Source organism: Falco naumanni, chromosome 5, assembly GCF_017639655.2.
Source record: "Falco naumanni isolate bFalNau1 chromosome 5, bFalNau1.pat, whole genome shotgun sequence".
NCBI classification, from domain to species: Eukaryota; Metazoa; Chordata; class Aves; order Falconiformes; family Falconidae; genus Falco; species Falco naumanni.
The window spans coordinates 71,263,428-71,277,517 of record NC_054058.1 but is presented as its reverse complement, the minus strand read 5'-3'; the positions used below and the strand labels follow the sequence as shown (position 1 = coordinate 71,277,517).

Here is a 14,090-nt window from a genome sequence, read left to right as displayed (position 1 = left end):
ACCTGAGACCACAATTAGTCTCAGAAGAAAGGTTAAGGCTTGAGTGGATCTGTGGGAACTGCAACATCACACCAGATCATGTACTTGGGAAATCACCCCCAGTTACAAGCTGGGGTTGAGAGCAGAAGTAAAGGGCCAATGAGCTGTGGGTGGGAGATCCAGCTGTGGGATGTTCCCTGCTCACTTCCACTAAAGCGTAGCGCCCTGACTGTCCCTCCCCAGTACGATAGCTCAGAACAGTCACAGAGCGCAGCTGCCCCGCCAGCAACTGGAGCAGCTCGTGAAGGCTCCTGACTTAGAAACATGACCTCAGAACCCCAGGGAGGGGACGTACATGAGTCAAAGGGAGCTTCTTCACAACCAGCCTGGACTGAAGTGTTTCCGTACACTGTGGCACAGAACAAGCAATGGTGGCCCCGTGCTGCACTGCCTCACTCATCAGCTCCACCCGAAGGAAATGTTCCTAACAAACAAGAAAAAAAGGGAACAACACTCAGAGGGAGCAGAGATACTGGAACAGGTTGTTTCATACTTTTTTTAAACCCCTGGGAAGTGACTTGCAACATGGTTGCCCAGGTGGCCAAGGCAGCCAACAGCACCCTGGCTTGTATCTGTAACAGTGCGGCCAGCAGGACCAGGGCAGTGATGGTCCCCCTGCACTGGGCACTGGTGGGGCCGCACCTCGGATCCCGTGTGCAGTGTTGGGCCCCTCACTGCAGGACAGACACTGAGGGGCTGGAGCGTGTCCAGAGCTGGGCAGGGGCTGGGGCAGGGGCTGGTGGGGGGCGGCGGGGGGAGCTGGGGGGGTCAGCCTGGAGAGGGGGGGCTCAGGGGGGACCTTCTCGCTCCCTACAGCTGCCTGACTGTAGGTTGCAGTGAGGTCTCTGCTCCCAAGTAACAAGTGACAGGACGAGAGGAAACAGCCTCAAGTTGCGCCAGGGGAGGTTTAGATGGGGTATGAGGAAAAACGTCTTCACCAAAAAGGTGCCAAGCACTGGCACAGGCTGCCCAGGGAGATAATGGAGTCACCATCCCTGGAGGCATTTAAAAGATGTGTAGATGTGGTGCTCAGGGACATGGTTGAGTGGTGGGCTTGGCAGTGCTGGGTTAATGGTTGGATTTATGATCTCAAAGGTCTTTCCCAACATAAACGATTCTATGATTCCATTATTTAAAAAAAAAAAAACAACAAACCAACAACAAAAAAACCCCAAACCCTTGGTGACAACAAAAATCAAGCAGAGCCAGCAGGAGCTCGCGAGGAAGGAAGTGAAGTAAGAGCTGGTAACCACTACAGATAGAAAAAAGGGGAATCTACACATTTGTACTGAGATAAAAAGTCAGAATACGTGGAAGACAACACCCAAATGCAAGGACTGTGGAAAAAAACACACGGCAACCTTGTTCTTGCTACTGAAATCACAGTACAGAGTAGTGTTGTACTGGGTTTGCATGGCCAAAACCAAGGTTTTGGTTAGCAGGGGGCGGCAAGGGTGGCTTCTGTGAGAAGCTGCTAGAAGTTTCCCCCATGTCTGATAGTACCAATGCCAGCCGGCTCCCAGATGGACCCACCGTTGGCCAAGGCTGAGCCCGTCAGCAATGGTGGGAGTGCCTCTGGGATAACTTATTTAAGAAGGGGGAAAAACCTGTGCACAACAAATTGCAGCCAGAGAGAGGAATGATACTATGTGAGAGCAACATCTCTGCAGCCCCCCGGTCAGCGCAGGAGGGGCTCCGGGCACCAGAGCAGAGATTCCCCGGCAGCCCATGGTGAAGCCCGTGGTGAGGCAGGCTGTGCCCTCAGCCCTTGGAGGTCCATGGAGGAGCAGATCCCCACCTGGAGCCCATGGGGGACCCCGTGCTGGGGCAGGGGGATGCCCAAAGGAGGCTGTGACCCTGTGGGCAGCCCATGCTGGAGCAGGCTCCTGGCAGGACCTGTGGTCCCATGGAGAGAGGAGCCCCAGCTGGAGCAGGGTTGCTGGTGGGGCTTGTGCCACCACGGGGACCAGCACTGGAGCAGCCTGGGCCTGAAGGACTGTACCCCGTGGGAGGGACTCACGCTGGAGGAGTTCATGGAGGCCTGTCTCCCGTGGGAGGGACCCCACGCTGGAGCAGGGGAAGAGCGTGAGGAGGAAGGAGCCCCCATTCCTGGTTCCCCTGTGCCACTCAGGAGGAGGGGGTAGAGGAAATTGGGCGTGAAGTTGAGCGTGGGAAGAAGGGAGGGGTGTGGAGAAGGTGTTTTAAGATTTAGCTTCTATTTCTCATTACCCTAATACTGACTTGGCTGGCAATAAATTAACACCCCGACTTCAAACATAATAATCAGAGATGTGCAGATTTTATGCAAAGTGGGTGCTGAGTCTCTTGGCACTTTTTTAAACTGGCAGCTGCCCATCCTGCCCAAGATGTCATCACTTGCAAAGCTGCCCTGAGACTCTAAATCTTCAGGAGACAGCAACATGTCTGGGAGTTTGCCCTCCCGGGCCATTTGCTCTGCCTCTGGAGTGCTCACACATCAGCTGAGGAGCTGCTGCAGTTCACAGGCAGGGTGGCTCAGCCAGATTGCACACGATGATGGCTTGCTCTGGGGCAGTGTGCTACAAAGCATGGGTATCAGGGCCCTCAATTGTCCCACTCCAGCATTTGCTTACCTTGGAAAGATTTCACTTACCCCAGCCAGTGCTAAAAGGTCTTCCAGGGACTTTGACATCAGCAAATACTTCTTTGCGCGTGTCACTGCTACATAGAGCAGGTTCCATTCATCCTCAGGATACATGTCTAGGTTGGAGGAAAGATCATCAATAGCTTTAGAGGCCAAGAATGAACAGCTCTGCCATTCTTCTAATGCTTCAGCTAGTATGTCTGGAAGGACACTTGGTGCTTCTCTGGGAGAGTGTGAACTTGCAGAGCAGCACGGCTGTGCAGCACTCTCCTGTGTTTGCTGTGCAGTTCCTGACACTACCAATAGCTCCTGCCTCATTCCATGTTTCTCCCTCCAAGCAAATGCAGGTCTCTATCTGCCTGGAGAAGCAGTTCACTGCTACATGTTTTCCCACCTCCCAGGCACAGACTTGGCACTGGAGAAACTTCTCAGTCTCTAGATTCACTCTGCAGGCTCCTCTCTGCTCACTGGGAAGCAACCAGCTCTTCCAAGGCATGAACTGTGCCACCTAAGGAAAGCAGTGTCTTTCCCAGGTGTGGAGCTGGTCTTTGTTGCTAGATGGCTACAAGCTTGACTGCAGGAATATTCCCCTGCCCCTGTTTCACTGTGAAGGAAACTACAAGATTGATAATCACTAGGGCAGCCGGGGGCGCTTGAAATGCCGAGAAGCATGGGCTTGGCAGGATAAGCGCAGGCAGCACACTTTCCTTTCCCCCCTTCAGATCAGGATGGGCACCGCACACAGCTGTTCTCTTACCGATAATGAAGTTAGCTCTCTGGTAATTGCCACCAAGACACGGTACTTTCACAAAGTCATCTGCAATCAGCACCGTATCGAACTCCAGGCCTTTGGCTTGATGGACAGTACCTATTATGTAGTCTGTAACCACCGCACGTGGGGAACAAGAAGGAAAAAAGATGGGTCATCAGAGCAATAACGGTATTATTAATTTCATGAGGCACTGAGTCAAAAGAAAGTATTTCATTCTGCATTCATTTCACTTCTCTCCAAATATAAATCAGAAGTAAAGCAGGAGTCTAGACTGCTGAAGACAACTTCCTCGCCAAGGAAAATGCCTGGTTGTCAACAGCCTGAGCCTCAGCCCCAACTCCCAAACAGGAATGTGCTTTATTTTTTACTTGACTGCTTTGTCCCCTCCCCAAATTTTAGTCAGCAAGTTGCAAAGCAACTCCAACAGAAATCCCAAAAAGCAGAATAAAGTCCTAGGGCTTTCCAAATGTAGGAAATACCACGTCCAAACGTTTATTTTCCTCAGCAAAGTCACATGAAGCAATCCTTTGGTGGCAGATTCATTGCACTGAACTCCACCTGGAGTCCCAAATGTATCCCAGAAGCTGCTGTTCAACTTCCTTTCTCCTAAAAACCCGATCTGATCCAAACGCAGCCGTTTTGCAGAACAAGGTGGATTCAGCACTGAAGATAGATTGAGAAAAGACCTGAATTTGCTCCTCTAACAAAGACACAGCTTGGCTTTACCTGCCATGGCTTCTTGTGACACGTGGCTGCTCTCAATCTTCTGTACCAGTTCAGGGATCCGCTCTTTGTATTTCTCCACTATTGCAATCTTCACTTCCAGGTCTTTGTCATCGGTGTGCTGTGCATATTTCTTTAAACTGACGAGGCCCCGAGTTTCTTCCCATTTTTTGATAAAGGAGTCATTTATAACAAGGTTTGCTGAAAAGGAAGTAGCACATGACGTGAGTTTATTTGACAGATGCATATAAAGAACTTTTACATTCTAATCAAGTTTCAAAGTAAGTACTAGGGAAGGCAAGTGTGGGACAGTGGATGGACTGCCACTGTGGTATGAATGGGTTTGGGATATACTCCTTGCTCTGTGATGGGTGGTTTTTACTCAGTATTTTCTCTTTACTGATGCAAAACACCATCAAAGCTCAACATGCTCATTGGAGCAGGTAGTCTCACAAAACAGCATCACTTTGAGCTACAGCGCTAGCGTACTATAAAGGGTACGGAAGTTTAAGGAGCTCAGGAGAGAGCAGCTGGCAAACATTCACTGAGCTCTCTCATTTCTAAAGCATGTGTCCTAGAAAGTCTGCACAACCTAGTCCCCAGAGATATTTGGAAACTGAAGGGAAAAGACTCTGAGCAGTCTGAAAAGACTTTAATGTGAATTCAGCACACTGGAGCAGGGGCTCAGGGCAGACAGCCCCAGGGCCCTTCCAACATGCATTATTCTTCTTACACAGATGGCAAGGAGTTTTCCTGGTAGCTCACGTTCCAAAGAACCAGTAACAACACCCATGTAATCAATCAGTTGTGGCAGTTCAGTATATGCTTTGTTTGTCTCTGTGCCCCATATCTAACAATACTTGCCTACTGCTGCCGAGAGATTTTAAATGAGTTATTTATTTCCTACGTGATATCCATATAGGAAGTGACAGCATTCAACACACCAGGTTTAAAAAAAAATAAGCAAAGTAGGAAAAGCCTAAGACAAATGAAAAATGACATCAAATCAGAAAACATAGGAAAAAGTCCTAATCTATGAGTTTCCTGGGCTCTTGCACTCAAGACAAGGCATTGCAGAGGAAAGCTGGGGAGGGCTGCATGACACAGACCCCCCCAGTTTTGGTGGTTCTGGTTTTAACGCCAGCCACTCAAGCAGCCAAAATAGCACAGCCCATTAAGAAGTCCATTTGCAACAGATAACTTAATGAGGAAATAGAAAATAAACCACCAAGAAGCGTGCCACTTTCCATCACCACAGCAAAACCTAAAAAACCCGCACTGCTGCAGGGAGGATCACACACACAGAGAAGTGTAACGACATACTCACATTTCTTCCGTTCATCTGCAGGTTGACTGAGCTTCCAAATATCACAAATTCTGCTCAGGCCAAAACGGACAAGCCCCTAAAATAAACATCAATTTAGCTTAATATACAGGAGTAAAGGTGCTGTCTAGGGTTCCTACACAACCTAGCAGGGCCCAGTGGTTATTGGTATTAAGAGGAAGGGAATAAGGGAAATGTGTTGAAGATGAAGAGCTGTTTTCCTGAAATCCCTGGAGCTGTAGCATAATCAAAGATGGCTGAAAAGGCAATGATCCAGCTTGCTCTTGCTCTGCAGATGGACAGCAAGAAGAGAAGAGGACACTGTCCGACTGGCACTGTAACACAGCTACAGCAGAATTTGATATTCAAAGCCTTTTCAATGAAAAAAATTATTTCTATAATGTTTTCTCTTTTGCTAACAGAAAAAAAAAGTTCAGTTCTTGGTCATTTTAGCTTTTAATAGCTGCATATTGCTTTTTCAAAACCAACTTTAAAAGCCTGCTATGCCAAAAATGTTGCTGGCCTATTGACTCCAAGCTGTTTCACAGGACAGCAAGCTCCAGGTACAACTGCATCCTCTTTCCTGAAGCGATGGGCCACCACAACAAAGATAAATTTGCAAAACTGACTGTAAATGTTTCCATTTCAATGTAAACGAAACCAAAATGCTTTGCTTTGGCCATTTTTACTTTCAGAAAGTATTTTTCCCCCCTTGTTTCCAAATTCAGGTTTTTTTCTTCCATCAAAAGAAGCATCACTCTGAATTTAGACTTATTCCAAACTGCAAAAGCAGAGGAGGTTTTCAGTACTGGGCAGTCAGTTCAAACGCTCATTGCATATGCAGCTTTCTGGTGGGAAAAAAAAAAAAAAAAAGATTAAAAACTTAAAAGATCAGCCTAAAATTCAAAAGAGCAGGCTCATCCTCAAACCTGTTCAGCTCTAGGACATCTGTTCATTGTGCCTGAGCTTCTACATTTCCGGGTGCAGAACAAGATCTCACATTAAATCATTGGTATCGATGATTCAGAGTTTGAAAACCAATGATTCCTCTGAGGCTTCTGAAATGTGGAGTCTTATTAAAACCTTCCTGCAATTCAAGCATGTGAATTTCTGCAGATGTGCGTGTGCACACACACACACACACTCTTCCAGATACATGGGTGCTTTTTGCAAATAAAAAGTCAGTGCAAACTGAAACTGTTTGAGCAACAGAACTGTTGCTCCCTCAAGGAGTTAATGTTCATCATTGCTGAAAATCCCCATTTCCCTCACCAAAAAGGCTGCTGCACTAACTTTTCCTGGCTTTCCTGGGTGTATTGAGACAGGGACCAGAACATCACAGGACTGAAATTAGTAATGAGCACAGCACAGCCCTGTGTGGCATCTACAAGCCCAAAGGTCACCTTCAGCTCCAACCATTGTCTTCATCTCTCAAGGGAGCTTAAAAAATGTGTATTCTCTCTAGGCACAGCCAACTGCCTTTCATTGCTTTGTATACTCAGCCTGCAATTACAGCTGATTTTTATTTCCCTAAAGCAGGAACACTGTGTTATTGCCAGCGGCCAAAGGCAGTCAGCAGCACTCCATGTAATGCAAATACTCACAGCAACTTGTTACAGCCATATATCACTCTTCCTCTGCCCCAGCCCTATCCAGCAGACTGGAGCTGATGCTGTGCCACCTGAGCCTGATGAAAAAAGGGCCAGATGAACCTAAAAAAGGCGCCTAGCCTGCACAGATTTGAGAACAGCTGCTCCAAATAACTCTTCTCCAGCCACAACATATTGCTGCTTTCTCCTTGAATATTAGTTTTAAACCTGGGTGCTGCAGACAGCAGATTAGCCACACCTATTTCAAGCCCCAAGTAGGTGTCGCTGCTACAAGTGCTGACAGGCTTGCAGATTTGTAGTTGGGACATGAAAGACGCATTGGCAATTTCCCCTTACCCCAATGATGTGTATTTTAATCGGTCTCTCTTTTCCAGTAAGTTTCACAGCATCCTCAAACACGTTAAAATTGCTTCGTGATAAGACTGTTATCTTCCCTTCCATGCTGCCCCTCACATCACCTGCATGAAGAAATTCTCCGTTAGCCAGGACAGTTAAAAAGCAGGTATCTAAACACAAAGATCTTCATAAATCAGGATTAGTCCTGAGACACTCTGTTATGCAGTAGCCCTGCAACTTCCAGTCACTGAAGAGAGCTGACTGAGCCAACAGATGCACCGACACAACTTACCCTTTTGGTTTCCACCCACTAATGTCTTATTCCTGATCTTCTTGCAGACATCCAGAATGGTTGCTCCAACGTAAGCTATTTCAGGACCAAATCTGAAACTCTTTGTGGAAAAATAAAGGAAATAGCAGGAAAAGAAAATGAACTTGTTACAACCTACAGAAGTATTACTATATATAGAACTATACAATTCCCACCAACCTTCTAGACACCCTTTCTCTTAGAAAAGGCACCCAAATCCCCCCGAACTATTCCTGGAAATCCTGAGGCAATAGGAACTGTGCTGTGAGATGGGACTACCATAAAGGGCAAAACGTGGTTTCCAGCCTCTCCACCTCAAGAGCTGCCACTGCCAACACTTTTCCCCAGTAAGTTACTGTGACATGGCACATCTGTCCTGCAGCAGGGCAGATGCTAGAGGTGGGGGAAAAGAAGCCAATCTCTCACTTGGCTGGGCTGCTGGAGCGGTGAGGGGCTGTAGCAGCAGAGCAGGGCTGAGGGTTGCTCTGTATGGTTTCCTAACCTGTAGGTCTGGGGCCAAAGTGCTGCGAAGTCAAAGCCCTAATAAAATTTCACTAACACCGCAACTAAAACACACCAGTTAAGGCTGAGCACACTTCCACCAGTGAAGAGAAATGGAAAATCTTGTTACCCATAAAAATCTCCACAAGCGAGGTGATACAAGGCTGGTCCCAAGGCTTGTCACAAGATGTGTCACTGTAAATAAAGCCCGTCCCTGTTCTCATGTGCCTGTCCCTGGCTCCTGCCCCTTGGCAAGGCTGGCATGGTGCAAGGGGAAAAGGCAGTTCAGGTGGATGAGTTTGGTGGCCATTCTGGCTCAGGAGCTGGATGGATTGCAGCTTGTATTGCTGGTTTAAACTGATCCATTCTGCAAGGATTCCCAAGGGGTAGTTCCTCCCTTGTATTAGCTGTGAGAATTGTGTACTCATGTGGCTAATCAGGCCAAAAAACTAATCAGGATGAGCTTTCAGCTGGCACAGTAGCAAGTTAGGTAATCCAGCCTGGAGACACAAGCATCACTTGGGCTGAAAGAAGGCAGGAGCTCTCTTCCAGGGAAAATTCAGGGCAAAGCTGAAGCTGTTCAAGAAAATTATGCCCTTGGCAGACAAACAGGGCAGGAGATATCATGGACAAAGGGATGATGGTGGGACAGAGGTGGCAATGCTGGAGTTTGTGCAGAGCCCGAAAAAAAGATCATGTGTACAGCCAGCAAATACATCCTCCTTAATCAATGTGGGTTTATTTAAAAGAGGTCACTGCCAGAACAAAATTCATGTCCTTGCTCTGAACTCCTTCATCTCTCTGCATGGGACCCACTGTCATAACTGACTGGCAATATAAGCAAGGAGGATATCTGCTACTGCCTACTCAGCCAGAGCTGAGAACTAACCCAGCAAAGAGGGGATCACCTTGAAATAAGCCATATACTAAGGTCTCTACCCCCATACCCATTTTTCAAGCCACATAACTTTCCTAGTGATGGGATCACACTGCTAAAAGGCACAAAGGAGCTCTGCAGTGCAGAGTGTGAACAGCAAAGCGCACAACTAATCCAGGCAATGCAAACCCTCCACGGCAACCAACTCAACATATCTGGCTGTTAGATGCCTTCTGAAAAAGGATGTGAAACATACATTTTCCACTGCATTAGGTATCTATCCAGGGAAGGACAGAAGAAGACCCTCAACTTACCTGAGTGAGATAGTAGACATGGCTGTGAGGCACTCTGTAGAGGGTATTGACAGCACCTCGGAAGCTATAGATCTGCTGGTGAGGGTCTCCTACGAGGATTATGCCACATGTCTGCGACAGCACAATATCCACGATGGCTGCAGGAAAACATCAGAGCATTAAGGGGAAGCCTGCTCATAAACAAGAGTGAACTGTACAATGTCTCTTGCCTGATGGCTTGCAGCATTTAAGAAGGGGTCAACACAGCTGCGGGAGACAACAGGCTGGGGAGAGGCAAAGGGAAGCATGCAGCTGACTGTGAGCTCTACAAACATCCTTCCATGATGGTATTTTTTCCTGGACTGGAGCTCCACAGCATCTTATTCCCATGCTTGTGAGCCCAGCACAAATCCACTACCCATTCCCAGCAATCTGGACATGCTGCATGCCTGCACAGTGACTTAATGCACACCTCAGCAAGCCCTTTGGTCCACTTTGATCAAGCCTGTCCAAGGCTTGGTGATGCTGGTAGAGCAAGTGCTTGCATTGCGTGCAGCTGCAAAAGCACAGCCAAGCCTCACGTGACCACGTCTTGAGGCAGTACAAGTGGGAGATGGTCTGATGAAGCCATTGAGCAGATTTAACATTTTCTGAAAAGACCAGGCCTTCTTCTGCCCCCCTTCTTTTGCTACTCAGCACACAGTTCAGTCCACTTAGATCCCTTTGCAGAACCAATTCAACCTGTTTTGCCACAGAGAGCTATTCTCCATATCCCTGGCAAAGAAAGTCAGCAGCTTTCTGCTGTGTGACTCAGGAATCTCTGGGGTGGTGCAAGGAACAGGTAAGACCTGCACCCCATGCCAGGGTGGGATGGAGCAGCTCTGCTGTTCTGACAGCTGAAGCATTTAATGTCTCACTACTCTTGTAATAAACCATGTCCTTGGCTATGCTGGTGTTATGTTTTTCTCTGTTAGCAGCAAAGCAATAGCAAAATAGTCTGGATGGCACATCCAGATGCCCAAAGCAACTGAAAGCAACCCCTCAAGCTGATGCACGTGTACTCTTGTAGCCTGCTTACAAGCTGCCTTACTGAATTTGCAAGGATCTGGGACCAAGCAAAGGGTCAGTTCTAACGTTACAGCTGAGGGGCAAATTTTTTTTTAATTGTGCCACTTCTCACACACCCCTGAGCACACGAACATCCTCTCTGTAAAGTGCTTAGGAAGGTTGCAGCTCTGCCTCACGTATGCACTCACCTGGAGTGCAGTCCTGTGCTTCATCAACAAAAATGGCATCATATCCTGAGAGCTGAGGCTTGCTGAGCTGCCAAAGTTTCAAATAACCTGAAAGAACAAAACATGTGAGAGGGTAATTTTCTCACAATAAAACACCATGATCTTTAAAACAAGTCCCTTAAAAAACCCCAAAATGTTTCTGGCCCTACTTCTTGCTTGGAATGTATGACATTTGGAGGGGCTGCAAAAATCGCCACTGCTCCCAGATGTTGCTCTGTCTCTCTTGGTTTTATGAAGGATGAAAAAACCAAAAGTGACCCAAAACAACCTGACTGCACTGGAGGAAGGCAGCTGTGCTGATGACTCCAAAACCCTTAATGCACAAAAAAAATGACAAGGAAAAAGGTTTTCCCTAGCTACCCTTGGCACTATCTGCACACATGCTAAGAAGCAAGAGGAAAGGACATGCTGGCAGGAAGGAAGAATCACTCACTGTTAGCACTCATTCTGCCCACTGTCTCACCCACTATTTCAACAATTTTGTTGCCAATCACACATCTGAAGAGTTCCACCATTTTCCATGGCCAAACCGGAAAAATGAACAAACTTCCACCCTTTGGGTCTGTTGTGAGCTCCCTGGTGAGCTAGTGGCAGGAGAACAGGAATTTTATACTTTTTGATGCTCATTCCTGGTGCACAGCCAGAAGTAAGAAGTATGAATCCATGTAGTTTTCTACTACAGCTCTCTGTCTGAAGGCATTTGACATCTGTACTCTTACCATCACAAGTCATCTTGTATTTCTTCTCTACATCTCCATCCAGCTTCTTCATATTGTGCCATATCTCTTTCGCCTCTTTCACATTAATCTAGAAAGAAAACCGAAGGGTCTGGATAGATTGCTTTAAGCAGAAAAATAGTCATGGCACAGCAGATCTTTCTCCTCCTACTTCTCTTCTGCATCACCACTAGTTAACTTCTCCTCAACAGTCTTTTCAAAATGCAGTCCCCTGAAAAGAACATTTCTTTGGCTTGGCTATCAGGACAGCATAATACAAAACCCCCGAACATTTGCATATTAACACAGACTTTGTGTTTATTTTGGCTTCTCTGGACAGCTTGCAAGGTTCCTAAAGAGATTTAATATTCTGAGGCTGTCAATTCATTCCCTGCTAGAAATAATGATCGCAAATTGGATTTCTGCTGGCTGGACTGGATCTGATCAGATGTGATCAAGGTGGAGCAGAAAGGCTAATCTTCTCCACAACTCCAGCCCACAATGTTTGCAGTGCCAGTGCTACTCTTTTAAGTTTTGCTAAGATGCCTGTACTCTAAACGAGAATTTTTCGGTTTGGCTCTGTGTATCAAAATGACTACGAAAACGTTTATTGTCTTTACATGTAACATCACAACGCCGTTCAGGCACTGATATAAATACATGCAACCTCTCCTCTCTTTTCCTTGCAGGGAAGAAACACTTGCATTGAGCAGAGACAGTGATAATCTCCTCTCTAGAAATCAGCTGTGCAAACAGGGAGAACAAACAGGCCCCAGTTCCTCTGGATTTGTCACCAGAGGAAAAAATATTTTTACAGTCGTTTCTTACAGCTGAAGCACAAATACCTCTGAACTATTAAAGATAAGGAATAACTACAGCCCCTTTAAACCTTGCAGCGCAAGTCTTGCTTTACCTTAGATACTCACTTCCTTTTCTACTTGACTGACAAGTTTTCTCTCACCATGAGTATTTCTGAACCACACAGGAGTGTGCTCTTCACAGATCTCTTCATCTGAAGAGGCAAAAAAGTTTTCAAGGGTCTGCAAGACTGTTTTCCCTCTTATGAACAGAGATTGTTCCTTGTGGTTCTGGATAAGGGAACTGATGTAGTAAACTGACATCTTGGAGAAGTTCAGCTTGCCTTTTTCTCTGTAGCTGTGCCACAGATGACAAAAAATAAGAGACATGTTGAAACACACATGAAAAGCCTACTGGAAAAGCAAGCTCATTTTCACTTCTGTTGCACACTAACACTTGCAGAAGCTGTTTTATACACCTACTTTGACCTAGTAATGGAATATATTTAAAATCTGCATATATTTGTCCTGGTGGAAGCACAAACTTCTTCATTTTATAGATTTTATAGGTGAAAACTTGAGCCAGAGAGATATTCCCAGCATTCACCCCTGCAATTACAGATTGTTTTCAGAGCCAGGTGAGAAGATTCCTCTCTTCTTCCAGCTCGTGGCTCATTTTTCCTTCTTTCTGCAGTTTAGATGTACCAACATAATTGGCCAGAAACTGTATCATTAGAACAACTCAGGTTAAGAAACCCCCTCCTCTGGCTAAAGAAAAGCAGCATTTAGAGTGGTTGTACCACTGAAGTGTAAATGGGAAAAAGCCATTTTCATTGGCTTTCTATCTCACTGTGAAGTGCTCCTGGGCTACAAACATGGGCAGGATGAACAGCCCCCAGAACAGCAATGGGACTTATGTCAGCACAGCCTATGCCAGAGCAGGGCAAGGAATCTGTTTCTCCAGGCTCACGCAGATGCTAAAATCACTGACCTATTCAATCTGAAAGAATTCAGAAACCGTAACTCACAGTCTGGCTTGAAGCAGGTGAAAGGAATAATATCCCCCGTTATTTTTGCTTCCTCACATCCTGGAGGCTTACTTCAAAACCATCCTGGAGGCCTACTTCAAAACTAGACTTTCCTTTTCTGCCATTTCTTTTCCCTGCTCCACTAGCCTTCAACAAAGGAATCTAAAATCCCCACTCACTGTTTGCCGACACTTCCATATGCTAATGAATGGAAAGTCTTGCATGTAACGTTTCTGGGAAAGACACTCCTTCCCCTCTCTGCAACAGCTTTGTTAAATGTCACGTAAAGGAAATTCAGATCAGCAAACTTCTCCGCATACTTAACCAAGGTTGAGGTCTTTCCTGTACCTGAAGAACAGAAGAAAGTGAAGAATAAAGCATCCAGAGTCAGGAATGAATGAATCCACACACCTCTCATCAGCTTTACCTTCTCCTCCCTGCTGTCTTACTGTACAGCAGGACTATTTGAAGCTAATGGGAATTTATTCACTGACTCAACTGAAATCAGAAGCTGTGGAGCAAAGCAGCTTTGAAAAATTACAGTCTGCAGCTTAAAAGCTTTTTTTAAAAAAATAATTTTACCACCCAATATTCTAGAAGTCTGAGCATACATGAAGGTACTGGTTCTTTTGAAAGACAGCTTGGTAAATGAAATGTTAAAATTACTCTTTTTAATGATTCATGGGCTCATCTTCTTATAGGATCTCCCGCTAATGATGCTCTCCTTTACTCCAGTTTGCTGCCAGACAGCACTGTCCACACCTTACGGAAAATGCTTCACTTGTGGGATACCATCCAAAACAAAGACTTGAGACAAGAAGAGCTCTGCACATTTCCTTCTTTACC

At 46.2% G+C, this 14,090-nt stretch overlaps 1 protein-coding gene across 3 annotated transcripts in view; it reads right to left on the bottom strand.

The window, feature by feature from the left end:
* FBH1 (F-box DNA helicase 1) overlaps nucleotides 1-14,090 on the bottom strand; it is a 31,892-nt gene that overhangs the window by 943 nt on the left and 16,859 nt on the right. For all 3 annotated transcript variants that reach the window (XM_040595437.1, XM_040595439.1, XM_040595438.1), the window contains 12 exons: nucleotides 13,424-13,592; nucleotides 12,346-12,574; nucleotides 11,423-11,510; nucleotides 10,665-10,751; nucleotides 9,430-9,566; nucleotides 7,720-7,819; nucleotides 7,428-7,549; nucleotides 5,485-5,560; nucleotides 4,161-4,358; nucleotides 3,420-3,542; nucleotides 2,672-2,778; nucleotides 335-463 (listed from right to left, as the gene is read on the bottom strand). In XM_040595437.1, the coding sequence (XP_040451371.1) occupies nucleotides 335-463; nucleotides 2,672-2,778; nucleotides 3,420-3,542; nucleotides 4,161-4,358; nucleotides 5,485-5,560; nucleotides 7,428-7,549; nucleotides 7,720-7,819; nucleotides 9,430-9,566; nucleotides 10,665-10,751; nucleotides 11,423-11,510; nucleotides 12,346-12,574; nucleotides 13,424-13,592 (1,565 nt within the window). The remainder of the gene's footprint in view (nucleotides 1-334; nucleotides 464-2,671; nucleotides 2,779-3,419; nucleotides 3,543-4,160; nucleotides 4,359-5,484; nucleotides 5,561-7,427; nucleotides 7,550-7,719; nucleotides 7,820-9,429; nucleotides 9,567-10,664; nucleotides 10,752-11,422; nucleotides 11,511-12,345; nucleotides 12,575-13,423; nucleotides 13,593-14,090) is intronic.